The 12,837-nt window shown below is 45.3% G+C and overlaps 4 protein-coding genes across 6 annotated transcripts; 2 read left to right on the forward strand and 2 right to left on the reverse strand.

Annotated features, from left to right (window-relative positions):
• Nucleotides 1-47: 47 nt before the first annotated feature.
• Nucleotides 48-1,797, reverse strand: LOC100844027. Its single transcript, XM_003578939.4, has 4 exons — nt 1,598-1,797; nt 1,113-1,235; nt 686-788; nt 48-579 (listed from the first exon to the last, which is right to left on the reverse strand). Exons 1-4 carry the CDS (start codon nt 1,690-1,692, stop codon nt 328-330), a joined length of 573 nt encoding a protein of 190 aa, XP_003578987.1. The 5' UTR covers nt 1,693-1,797; the 3' UTR covers nt 48-327.
• Nucleotides 1,798-1,921: 124 nt separating this feature from the next.
• LOC100826173 (protein sym-1) lies at nt 1,922-5,491 on the forward strand. Of its 2 annotated transcripts, none has more exons than XM_010240478.3 (8): nt 1,922-2,271; nt 2,383-2,470; nt 3,097-3,191; nt 3,308-3,380; nt 3,517-3,609; nt 3,713-3,799; nt 3,945-4,033; nt 5,165-5,491. In XM_010240478.3, exons 1-7 carry the CDS (start codon nt 2,033-2,035, stop codon nt 4,023-4,025), a joined length of 756 nt encoding a protein of 251 aa, XP_010238780.1. In that variant the 5' UTR covers nt 1,922-2,032; the 3' UTR covers nt 4,026-4,033; nt 5,165-5,491. The 2 variants fall into 2 exon arrangements, with proteins under 2 accessions (XP_010238780.1, XP_003577100.2); XM_003577052.4 differs by having other exon boundaries at nt 1,924-2,271; nt 3,945-4,029.
• Nucleotides 5,492-6,820: 1,329 nt separating this feature from the next.
• LOC106866741 (gametogenetin) lies at nt 6,821-7,862 on the reverse strand. The gene has a single exon (XM_014902433.2). The coding sequence runs from the start codon at nt 7,578-7,580 to the stop codon at nt 7,011-7,013; it is 570 nt and encodes a 189-aa protein (XP_014757919.1). The 5' UTR covers nt 7,581-7,862; the 3' UTR covers nt 6,821-7,010.
• A 161-nt stretch (nt 7,863-8,023) lies between these two features.
• LOC100826799 lies at nt 8,024-12,378 on the forward strand. Of its 2 annotated transcripts, none has more exons than XR_001407424.2 (6): nt 8,024-8,517; nt 8,996-9,202; nt 9,780-9,960; nt 10,600-10,760; nt 11,001-11,227; nt 11,998-12,378. XR_001407424.2 is itself a non-coding variant. In XM_010240479.2 (6 exons), the coding sequence occupies exons 1-6, from the start codon at nt 8,188-8,190 to the stop codon at nt 12,112-12,114; spliced, it is 1,227 nt and encodes a 408-aa protein (XP_010238781.1). In that variant the 5' UTR covers nt 8,024-8,187; the 3' UTR covers nt 12,115-12,376. The 2 variants fall into 2 exon arrangements, 1 of the variants encoding a protein (XP_010238781.1); XM_010240479.2 differs by having other exon boundaries at nt 10,997-11,227; nt 11,998-12,376.
• The last annotated feature ends 459 nt before the right edge of the window (nt 12,379-12,837 follow it).

Here is a 12,837-nt window from a genome sequence, read left to right on the forward strand (position 1 = left end):
AATCAGAGAACAAAGTAGTGCCCTCCAGTCAATGTGTCGCGGTACGATTTTTAGTTTGATTGGGCTTAGCATAATTATGGTAAAACCACCATAAAGTTAAGGCTACAGGAATATGGGAAGTAAAAAACTCGGTAACAATGAAGAAAATACTGAAAAAGGCTGTGATATAGAAATGACCTATTTCAATCGAAAAAATACTAACTTTTTTACTTGCTACCTTTCAAACATACAAGTACAGCAAATTTATTTTATAACACCAACTAAGCATACCCAAGTTTAAATATCGATCGTTCGGATGATGACTAGTCAGGCAGTCCATACAACCGGTTACGGTGCTTCACCTGATGCCGCCGCTCTATCTTGAAGAAACGTCAGTCTGTCCTCTTTCATCTTATTCACGATCTCCAGTATCTTGGGGTTAAAAAACCGGTCCTTCACATACTTCTTTTCCTCTGCCTGTATTTCTTTGATAGCGCTTGGATATGGATTTGGAGGTGGTCTTTTTCCTTCACTGCGTGCAATTTGTTTCAGTTCCTTATATGCTTTCTTCTTCGCTTTCTTCTCTGCACTATACTCCATCTGCAAAAAGGATGTTGGTCATGGACAGAATAAGACCATGAGTAGGATTACTGCTCAAGTTTATACCCCATAAACGAAACAAATAATATATTTAGAGGATAATTACATCTGCTACAGCCATTGCATCATCCTCATCAACTCCCTGCTCTTTCAACTCTAAGACCCGCCAAGCAAAAACTCTTGCTGGTGGTGGAGCAAACCCACTTATCCTGAAAGAATAGGCCAGCTGTTAACTTTTGTGTTCGATATGAGACGTGATTCAAATAAAGCTAAGCCCAACATACAGGGAAACATAACAACTATGAGTGAAACAGGGAAGAACAACATCATTAGTGGGAAAAACAAGTTGCCACTTACAACTATACAATATACATCCTTCAAAGAAATGCAAAAGGAAAATCCTGCTAATCTCTAAAAAGGGAACTGTGCACAAAACAGCTAAACATACTCACACCCTCAAATGTCTAGCTTTACAGAACTTGCATAATAAGCTAACCACATTTGTAAAGACTAACAGAATGATGGGAAATTACTTGACTGCATCATGGTAAAGCGAGTCTGGATGCTTTCTGAAGAACTTCTTGACATAGACGTCCTCCGGCAGCTCTATCTTCTGAATCTTCCCATCGGTGCGAGGGAATTTGACTGGAGGTGCCCTGACCAGAAAGCAGCACGCGTCTCAACAAGTCAGCAATCAACATTAAAAACAAAAGAGAAATTTACAAAGCTTATAGCTAACACTTTGAAACTGATCATCTATGTGAGATCGTAGGGGCATGGATCGAAATGCATAAGCACAAGCAGAGGGACCTTTCCACGCTGTGGCCCAATGGTACTCTCTAATCTCTATCCCACAGAACTCTATCAGCCCTAGAGACGTTTACCACGCCTCCATGAAACCAAAGGCGCACGGATCAAGATCAAACAACCGTACGGATCCTACCGTGGGCACGAACGCGCACCGCAATCGAGAAATGGAGGAAGCGGAAGCTAGGGATCACGGGAGAAGAGTACTGACTGCTCCATGGCCTTGAGCCAGGTGGGCGCGGGTTTGGCCAGCCCCTTCACCAGTTTCCGCGTCCTCGTCAGCAGGTCCCCTCGCATGTACGACATCTCCGGGGTCCCCAGCCGCCGCCGCCGCCGCCGCAAGCGAGTGCGAGAGCGAAAGCCGGCGAGATTGGTTCCTTTTGAGTGAGTTCTCTCTTCTCACGCTCAGGAGAGGCTGCTAGGTCAAGGAAAGCACCTAAATGGGCCACCCGTAAATGGGCCTAAAGTTCCCTAATAGAGCAGTAATAAATTTGGTCCATATGAAGTCCTTCTAATACGAGAGCCCATGAATGCTTTCTTCTTCTTCTTCCCATTCTCAACAAAAAAAAAACTCGGGCTCTGGATTTTCTAGAACCCTAGCGGCGCAAAACCCGAAGGAGAACTCGTCCTCGCCCTCTTTCATTCCATGGCGATGGCGTCCGCGCTCCCACTCCTCCTCGTGTCCCCGAGGCCCGCGTCGGTGGCTCGCTTCCGTCCCCGAGCCGCTCCTCTCTCCACGGCCGCCGTCGCACTGCGGAAGAGCGGCAGCCGCGTCGCGATGCTCAAGCCGCTCCGCGCGGCCTCCTGCTGCAACCCCGCGGCGGCGGACGCCGCGGCTGGAGGAGTTGCGGCGGTCAGGGCGAAGGGCCTGCAGCTCGTGGCCTGGTGATTCCTCTGGACCTCTTGGGATGGGATGCATACCCCATTTCAAATTCTTATATGCTTCAGTAAGATAACTGATGCTGGTTGCCTGGTGTCTGGAAATTACTGGTGCAGGTATCTGCTGTCTCTTGATAAGAATCCGGTGGCGACGAAGGCGGTCACTTCTGCTGTGCTGACTCTGGCCGGGGACCTCATCTGCCAGGTTTGAATTGTTGTGGGCGCCGCTATTTGTGCATGTTCGAGTTTGATCTTATGCAATGCCGCATGGGTTTCTTAGTGATTATTTGGTGAACTGACAATATATCGATTCAAGACGTGTCCTCTTGTTGAGTCATGTTCTGGAGCTTCTTATTTTGCACCGTTGCACTAGCAGAGTGATTAGCCAAACCACCAGGAACTGAATCAATCAGGAGAAAGAGCACATTTAGTTATGCAATTTAGTGTTGTAACTGCAGACTAGAGCTATTATTAGTTTGAGAATGGACTCCCCAGGCCAGTATCGCCATTTTGCTGCGATCTTTGCCTGTGCGGACATATATCGACATTGTAAATTTTATCTACATGAACACCTTAATCTGAACAAGCTATTATGTAGTATCTGTGTCACTGAATTACTTTCGGAGTTTCTGTGGTGAATCATCCACATTGCGGTGAGCTGACAAGGTTTAACAGTAGAGAAAACCCAAGTTTTGTGCTTGTGCACAAGCACTGTCCCTTCTTAGTTTTGATGTGAAATGCAGAATGGGCAGATATGTAATCGTTTAATTGACAATCCAACATTTACTCGTGTTTTCAGACAATCCAACATCTACTCTTGTTTTCTTGCAGCTTGTAATTGATAAAGTGCCAGAGCTAGACTTGAAGAGAACATTTGTGTTCACACTATTGGGACTTGTCCTGGTGGGGCCAACTCTGCATGTCTGGTAATCCTGTCTTGTCTATTCTTCACAAATGGTGATAATTACTTGATCAGTGGTTAGTAGTTAGTGTAGCCGGTGTTCTCCACCTGTGTTGTGTAATAATTAGTCTCCAAATGCAGGTACTTGTATTTGAGTAAATTAGTGACAATGAGCGGGGCATCAGGTGCCATTTCTCGCCTTCTACTTGACCAGGTTTTCATCCTTTCCTTCTCCCTCCCACTCCCAAGTAAAGAGATAATAGTAAATAGCAATTTCCTTCATGTCCTAGTTTTAGCTTCTTTATATGTTCATTGCAATTGTTTTGACATGGGTTTTTTATCCTGTCCAGTTCATCTTCTCCCCAGTTTTCATTGGGGTCTTCATGAGCTTACTGGTAACCTTGGAGGGAAAGCCATCTCTTGTAGTGCCAAAGCTTAAACAGGTGAAAATGACCTCTAATCTCATATTAGATCTCTCAATGCGTTCCGTGATACTGTGAATGTGTGCCCCCCTTTACTGATACAAATCATTTATGTCATGGACAGGAGTGGTTTTCTTCCTTGATAGCAAATTGGCAATTGTGGATACCCTTTCAGTTTTTGAATTTCTACTTTGTCCCGCAGAAGCTCCAGGTTTCAAAATTTGCATGTTTGCATGGCTTTTACTATAATGTTTAGTGCATGGGGAATGAATTAGCGTAGCTAATTTCTGTCTTCAATATCGTTATGGCGCACTCTGCATATTGTTCTGACCTAACTCACTGCCTATTTTTTTCAGGTTCTTGCCGCTAATTTTGTAGCCCTTGCATGGAACGTGATTTTGTCATATAAGGCTCACAAGGAGGTTATTGCACAGTAGTCAAGTAGGTAATCTTTAATCTTCTTCTGTACATACATGTAATAAACCCTACCTTTAGCCCTGTTCACAACAGAGAAGAAATGAATAAACGGTATTTGCATCGGTTTTCCTTTTTAAAATCACACGGGGATGATTGTGGATTCATCACATAGTAATGTAAGTACCGTTTGTCAACCTGATAGTTCTAGTTAGCGAGTTTTTTTTTATCAAATCCTGTGGTGGACCAAGCAAATTTTAGGTCATTAACTACTATGACAACTGAAACAAGCCATGACAGATATGAAATGTCAATCATAATATCATCTAGAATTTTCATGTGAGACCTCAAAGAACGTTATTTCTGTGATGGTGAATACATATTACTATGTACTAATTACCGTATAGGGTAACACTGCAATTCAAACCATTATCAATTTAAGGTGGCCATCTGTTCCAGCCTTTAGAACTTTAACTGCTTTATCGAGAGCTAAGGATTTACTGTATGGGAATTTCACGGACCCTGGTATGAAACTTTTTCTATAGGTCACGTTACTCTGTGGCAGCAAGTCAGATGATGCCTCATCTGGATATGCATTGTTAAAAAGCAGTTGCATTAGTGGTCTTGCATTACTATCTGATTTTCCCTTTTCCGTTCTTTCCTTTTGACTGGTAATGTAATACTATTGTGCATCAATCAGTATCATGGACTTGATTTCTGCCACCCCTGAAAGCAACCTTGTGGACTTGTTGTGGGACGATTGTAACTTGACCTCCACAAAGTCAGACCCTTTCACCTTCATACAACTTTTGCTATTTAACACGATACTGAGTGCTGCAAAAGGTGCCTTTTGTTCTTTTGCCTTTTGTGGCTGAGCTGAGAGGCCAAAACGCAAGTTTATAGAGGCAAAAGAGGACCCGTTCAAAATATTGTTCTTTTGACTTGTGATTTGAGTGACACATGACCACTACTACTGGCATCTTAAGTAGGTTTGTAACCCCCTAGTGTACGGAACTGTCATCTGATCTGGTCAGATTGGTCACCTGCTCCTACGCCGTCAATCTGCTTAGTCACCTTTCATTTTTACAACGTTAAATCAGTTTCTATTGTTGTTACTTTTGATCTTTCATCACTAATCCATTGCTCTCTGCAACCATTTCAGGGTTGAGCACATGCAGGTATCAATAACCCGAGGAGAGTCTCGACTCCCGTAGCCGTTCCGTTCCGTTTTCGATGCGTAGCGCCTGCCCACCTGTCATCTGTATATCGCGACGGAAGATCGAAAAATGGTTGCTACTGTAAATGCAGTGTCCGTTCAGTTCAGTACAGCTTGTGATGCGGGGTTTTAACACTGCATATGTAGAGACCCGTTCGTGTTTGCGGTAGACTGTTCATGGTTTCTTCCGAAATCGATCTGTCTTTCTGTGAAATTCTATCTTGCTGTTGGTGGCAAGCAAATAGAAAAGGACAGGACTGGTCGACTGGAGTACCCCATTACTGTGCCCCGTGATGGTGCATGCAGGCGATGCTTGCCGGCCTTGGGTGTTCCGACCGGTGAGACACTGACCGGCTGCTGTCCTATTCGTTTTGTCTGAAGACACAGTCAGCGTCGCTCTCTGTCCGTAGGAACTCCGACCAACTCTTTTGTGGCTGCCTCTCGTCGAATTTCTCGAGCAGCTATCTTTGACTCTGGATCCTCAAAATTCTGACCAGAGAAAACTACTTAACTTCACCTCGGCAGAAAAACTTTTTTTGCAACCAGTGGATGAAAAAAATGGGACTTGCGACTTTTACTCTCCCCTTGTTATTTTTTTGGTTTAGCTGCTGAAGTCACCATTACGCGATGCTGGCGTCACGGGCAGTCTGGGAGAGTCGGCCACAGCCACGGGGCAGGACAGACAGAAATGTCGTCTTCTCCGACTGTAGATCAACTGTAGAGAGTAGCTAATCAACGTACTAGAATTCTAATGGAAGTCCAGGTTAGCAGTCCACTCAACTAGGCTGGATGCTGGTGATGGCCGGGGCCGGCCACAACAGTGTTCAAAGAGCAACTCCGACCAATGTTGCTGTCCGTCGCTCTGTCTGCACGCAACAGTGCTGCTTCTGACTTGTCCCGATTTTCTTTCTTCCTCTCGCTGCACAATCCAGTGTGTTTTGTCCTGATGACTTTGGTTAAGACTTAAATTATGGTATATCGTACTCTTTTCTCTTACAGATGACTTTGGTTATAAGATATTTAATCACGAGTTCCCATCTAATCATGTCTTTTAGACAAAGAAAACACACCACAATCCTTCCATCCCATCGACTTATTCTTCCTCCCGCTGATTGCACTTGAGACAGACCGATTCTTTTTCTGCCTCACGCTCTGGCATTGTTTCGGTGGAAATCGAAGGAAAGGTCGTTTAACATTTTTCAGTAAAGGACGTGCTGATCATGTCCCTGTCGGAATTTGGCTTCATCTCGACTTGCCGTAGGGTCGAAGCACTCGATGGTGCCTTGCCAATAATTAACGGATGCTTTGGTGCGCTAATCGTTCCATTAATTAATTAAATGCGGTAAGCACGTCACTGACGACAGTCAGTCCTGACTTGACCGGAGTACTGACATGTTTGTTGGAGTCGTGAAAGGAAAGGAGGCGGATTCGGAAGCAAAACGATCCATCTCTCCTGAATATCTTTCCTTGGTTAAAAAAAATGGCGAATCAGTTAATCATCCTTGGCAAAAAAGAGGAGAATGGCAAAATCATATTGCCCGACGAGTTGACGAACACCGCATTTCCGACAATCCGAGTGTCAAAATCAAGCTGGAATTACCGTTGGAAAGCGCGAGAGTTTGTTTGAAATGATTAAGCTCGGATTAACAACCAGATGGACGAGCGGAGGTCGTGATTTGCGATGATAAATTACGCTCCAATAAATTACCACCAGAGTCTCTTGCACAGCCGGCCGGAAGCAGGCGGCAGAAAGAGAGGAGGAGGAGGAACAGGGGGTTGTGAATTTGGGATTTCAGAGAAGATCCCACGAATCCAAGGTCGGGAACCCAGCGCCGCCGTCGTCTAGATCGAGCGAGCCTTCGGAAGCCGGCGGCGGCGGGGGCGCCTCCGTCGGCGCCGCGGCCGGCGTCCTGGCTCTGCACCCGCCGCCGGCGAGCAGGAACGAGGCCGACGTGTCCAGCGTCGGGAGCATCAGCGCCCCCGCCGCGGGAACGGGAGCGGGGCGGCACGGGAGGCGGCGCAGCGGCTGCGCCGCCGCCTGCTGCTGCTGCGGCGGAGGCGGAGGCGGGGGGTTGAGGAGGAGGTCGATGTCGTCGGCGCCGGTGACCTGGTGCACCATGCGACGGAACTCGGCGGGGCCGGCGCGGATGTAGGTCGTGGGCGTCCGCCGCGACGGGCGCGGCCGCCGCTTCGTCGCCGCCCGCCGCGGCCGATGCTGCTGCTGGTGCGCCGCCGGCGCCTCGTAGGACGGCGGCGACGGAAGGCCTTGCCACGCCGACGCCGACGGCAGAGGCGGCGGCGTGTAAGCGTAGGCGGAGGCGGAGGCCGTGCGCTGCTGCTGCTGCATCATGGCGGAGAGCATCCTGTGTGTTCGCCCGGACGAGTCTGCGAGCGGCCGTTCGCTGGACAGGCTTGTGTTGCCTTGAGCTGAGCTGAGGGGGAAGAAGAAGAGATGCAGGGGGGTTGATATATGTTGGGAGAGAACAGAGAAGGCTCAGAAGGGCTGTGGGCTGGATGGGGGTGACGTGGCATGGCGTGGCGTGGTGGTCGGCCGAGGCGGCCTGAGACGAAGGCGACAGATAGTAAAGAGACAAAGCCCTTGACTGACTGGTAGGGCCACGCGGCAGATGTGAAAGGAAAAAAAACTGTCATCCTAAAAAACATTATGGGCCGTACCAGGCATTGTTTAATGTTCCTTCTGGGCTCACCAACTGTAACAACCCCATGTCTCCTTCTATGGGCCTGATTTGCTCTTACTGGGCCGTCGCCACGTCATTTAGTGCCTGCCCTCCGCGGCTCCGCCGTCCATTCCTCCCACTCGGGCTCGAAACTCGATCGACGAAGAAGGAAAAAAAAAACGAGCAGGATCTCCCCTTCCCCGGAGAAGAAGAAGCACGTAGTACTTCTTCCAAATCCCCAAACCCTAGAGCGAACCCCGGCCAGCGTCTCTCCATCTATGATCCGGGGCCATGGACCCGGGCCCCTCGTCCGCGAGCGCTGACCCGTCCCCTTCCCCGTCCCAGCCGCCGCCGGAGGAGGAGGAGCAAGTGGAGCAGGAGGAGGAAGAGAGGGAGGAGGAGCGGGAGGGGGATGGGGAGGAGGAGGGGTGCGGCGGAGGCGGCGGCAGCACGTGGGTGGTGGTGCCGGCGGGCGAGGTGCTGGGCGCCGGCTCGCCCAAGGTCGTCGGCTGGGAGGAGCTGCAGCAGGAGCTCGCCCGCCTCTGGAGCCTCTCCGCCGCGCTCGCCGCCGCCAGGGACCGCAAGGCCGCCCTCGCCGCCCGCCTCGAGTCCGCGCTCCAGGTAAGGGCGTTCCGTTAACTCGATCTGCTTAGCGTTGTTCCTCTTTTGCTCGATCGTTTAAATAATTGGGTCTCGTCGGATCCTGTCGCGCTCCGCGATCGGGGACCGGATCTCCGGCGTTGCTTTGCCCGTGGGCTTGGAGGATAGGTGAATTAGGTGCGTTTCCATTGGATATGCCGGGGTCTTTCCACATTCTTTGATTTGGTGGCGACATTTCTTCCTCTGTTAGCTCCTTGGTTAATGTTTACTTCGTGTGTTCTCAGTCTAGTAGCCATCAGCGCAGACACTAGATGCCTTATCAACATTTTAACTGAAACGAGCCCTTAGTTGTTCTTGACTGATTGAATTGTGTTTGTCAAGGCACCTTATGTGTTTTATGAATGATTGAATTGTTCTGAAGAGAGGTTCTGTTTACTGGAAGTGCATCTGAGGTATCGTGTGGGTGTTTGATTTGTACTGCCTATATGTTTATGGACAGGCAAGAAAGGCGTTTCTTCAGCAGGATAATGAGTTGGCCGAGATGAGGCAGAGACTGCAAGCACATACCGATTTCATGGGGGAGTTGAGAATGCAAACAAAGGAGCTGTCTGCGAATGTTGAGGATCGAAGGGAGCAACTTTGCGTCAAGATCAGAACGCTGACAGTAGCAGAGAAAACTGTCGGCGCAGCACAAAGTAAACTGCAGGTATTCAATTGTGTGTGCACTTTTTTCTTAATCTATGGACCAGGACCATGTCAGCTCCCTGATATTATACATACAGCTGTATTGCCAAATTTGTATCCTATGTTCTCCAATTTATCTTTTAGCCTCTACAAGAAGCCATAAAGTTATGCACATCAAACTTTCTACAGAAAAGCATCTCCTGCCATGCATTTTTTTTTTGTACTGAAATTGCAAATGAAATGAACAACAACTCTTTCCATGAGAACTGAATATTCACCATTTACTGATTTGTTTTCTTTAAACTTTCTAATAATAAATCTATCAGTACTGAAACCGAAGGCTACATAAATATGCAGTGAATTGTGGCATGTTTCTAGATTAAATTTTGACTTTGAGTACAAGCGAAAGGAAATATTCTAAGTGATAATTTATTTGTCTACCAGAACGTACTCTTGCCTTAAATCTGGTACCCAATTTACAAGCGTTCTCATGATATGGATTCTAAAGAGAAAGGTTTTATATGCTTCCAAACTGGATATGATGTGACACCTCTATTCCATGGATCTCACTCGAACATTTCTATATGTGTGGGCTGTAGGAACCTGGTAAATTGCTGTCAGGGGAACGTGGCCATGGTCGTCTTAAAGGTCTGGAACGAATGTTACGGATGAGACAACAATACATGATAGGTCAAGTTGTTCAGATATATCCTGTGCGGCCCTTCAGTGAGCAACCTCCAGTAGTCAAGCATGGTTTAAACTCCAGTATATTCCGAACAGGCATGTCAATCTCCCTGTTGCAACCTTCATAAGTTGTCAATCGTATATACAGCTCTATAAAATTCCATGCATGAATTTTTTTCTTCACGAATCACAATCATATTACTTGTTCCAGAATCATATAGTGTGCAAATTTATCTTGCCGAAGTTCTTGCTACTGATGCTTGGATTGCATGAACCTGCCTATGGGTATACTGGTACATTTATGCTGTAATTTTTCACCTCTGATGCTTGGTAATTAAAAAAAGGATAGGGTTTGTACAGTGATCTTGCAAGCCATGTAAGTTCTTATTCTGTTCTCAACTTATTCTGCAATGCTTGATTTGGAATTCTCTCACACGGTATAGCTTTGAAGTATTTGAAAGATGAATCATTGAGTGTTTCTATTCATGCAATAGTACTGTACCATGACTGAAGGTCACCATCATGTGAAATTTTCATTTAAGCAACTATTTGATGAACTTGGCATTTCATGGAAGCTTATTTATATTTATTGAAGAATGAGATTTTCTTGTTTCATTTCTCCTCTTAATAAAATACAATGAACCCGTTTGAAGTCGCATGGTGGGCTAAAGAAAATTCTGGAACAATATCCATAGAGTTTGTTCAATGTCACTGAAATTTAATTCTTCCTTTCAGGAGATGCTGACGTAATGTCGCCGAATGGCTCCCAAAGTGGACAGACACCTTTGTCCATTTTGGGTCTGCAGTTATCAAAGCTTTCTATAAAAAAGACAAGCTACTTCAGTGACAAGTCAGAGATTCAAAAATCCGCTACTCTCCTTGGATATGTTGCACATGTATGTATAATTTAAGTCTTCATGTATAAATGCCAACTTAAACATTCCTGCCAGTTTGCTTTGCCTCTACTCTCCTTTTCACAAGAGTTTAAAAAATTCTATGAGTTTATGTTTTGTGGTAGAACGAATAGACATTTAGGTTAGATCGACTTATAAAGTCTTGTCCGTGAATTTATATGGTTTCACAGGATTTTTCTACATACTGCTGACCTTTATTTATTTGTTTTGAATGATAGGCAGTCTCCCTTATTGCATCTTATCTTGCTGTTCCTCTTCGATATCCACTACGGTTGGGAGGTTCGCATTCATATATTGTTGATCACGCGCCTTCAGTTGACCCATCTATAGCCTCAGGAGTAAGTTCTTCAATCCCTTCGAGCACCAGCATGAGGACAACAGAATTCCCTCTGTTTTTTGAAGGCCAAGAGACAACAAGATCAGCATATGCAATATTCTTGCTAAACAAGGTTGGTCAAGCTTTTACATTCATGAGATGCAAAGTAGCACTATGCATATGGTTGTTGATCATAGAAATTTTGAAGTCATTTATAACGAATGGAATACGGTTTAAAAAGGCCTACTTATGTCTAACTAGCATGATACCCGTACGTTGCAACGGATTAAAATATGACTCTGTACATTTCAAATACAATTATACTATTGTTTGTGTCAAAGTAAGTCACCTTTAAATCGCTCTCATCTCAATCATTTATGTCAAACTTAATGTGTGGTGGCAACAAAGTGACGGACCGCCGCCACCAATTGCCATCTTTATAAGTCTAATTGTACTCTAGAATGTAATCCAAGCAGACCATAATTGCAGTTCTGTACTTTAGTGGGAGAGAGTAGATATTAGTACTACTCGATATGGGTCAGGACTCAGGATAGGACAAATGATCAACCTTAAATGAGTTTGACAGAGCTTAGGGAAATTAGCGAAAGCTGCATCTCATGAAATGTTGGCATGTTTTTCTCCTACTTGTAAGTTGGAAGCTGTGTAGAAATCATAAATATGGAGTTTGGTAATGTATGGGAACTTAAATGTCAATCAAAGAGTAACAGTGAATCCCCTTTTAGGCTTTTAGAATAAACTACACTGCAATTTTATAATTGGTACCCAGTTTCATCCAGATTTTTATTTGAGTAATTCTAGGTCAGTTATGTATAGTTGTTATTATTAAAAAAAACATCTTATTCTAGTTAGACATTAACCTTCCTTGTGTTTGTTTCCTGGCAGGATATTGAACAACTTCTGAACCACATTGGTGTTGAAAGTCTTGGCCCAAGACATGTATTAGCTAACCTCAGGCAGCTAACAACAATTGTCCAGTCACAACAGTACATTTCTGATTAATTTAACCCAAAGAAACAATTTTGAATTTCTGATGGAGATTGCTTATGGCTGAGTCGTAATGTAACCGGGTGCTGTTTTTAGCAAGCACTTTCCTTTTCCCAGGATACAAATGAGTTCAGGTCTCTCTTTGCTGATATGTTAATGTAAATGAGTAAATCCCATTCTCAGTGTAAATTGTTCTCACTTGGAGGCGATGTGTATAGGAAATACATGGATTATAAATGAGATAGTAGTGCACAAATTTAGCTGCTTCTTGTTTTCAGATTTGTGGATGCTTGTTTTCCAACCCTTGTGAACTTGCATCCATTTCGTACCAGTACTCAGAAATGCAAGGAGAAAAGACCTGTTATCTGCTGCACCAGTGCACCTTCGGTTGGTTGCTCTCTGGGCCTTGAAGAATTTTGCTGAGACTTGTTTTTAGTTTGCGTCATAAAGTTGAAGCAATTGATGTTTTGTAGCTTGCTGCCGTCCGTGCTGAATGTTGTTCGTCCCATGTACTTAGTTAAGTTCTTTGATTGATGCAAAAATGCAAATGTACCGTCACTGGGATGAAAAAGTATTCACGTGAGACTCTTTTAACAAGAGCAGGAATTGCACATCAGATCAGTAAAATGAGTATCTGAGTTGTTTACTTATTTCTCCTCTTCACTTTACCTTTGTTTACCATTTGTGCCATTGTGTCTAGCTGTTGATCTAGCAAGCAATGATGCATCCATCCAGCAC

Source organism: Brachypodium distachyon, chromosome 4, assembly GCF_000005505.3.
Source record: "Brachypodium distachyon strain Bd21 chromosome 4, Brachypodium_distachyon_v3.0, whole genome shotgun sequence".
NCBI lineage: Eukaryota > Viridiplantae > Streptophyta > Magnoliopsida > Poales > Poaceae > Brachypodium > Brachypodium distachyon.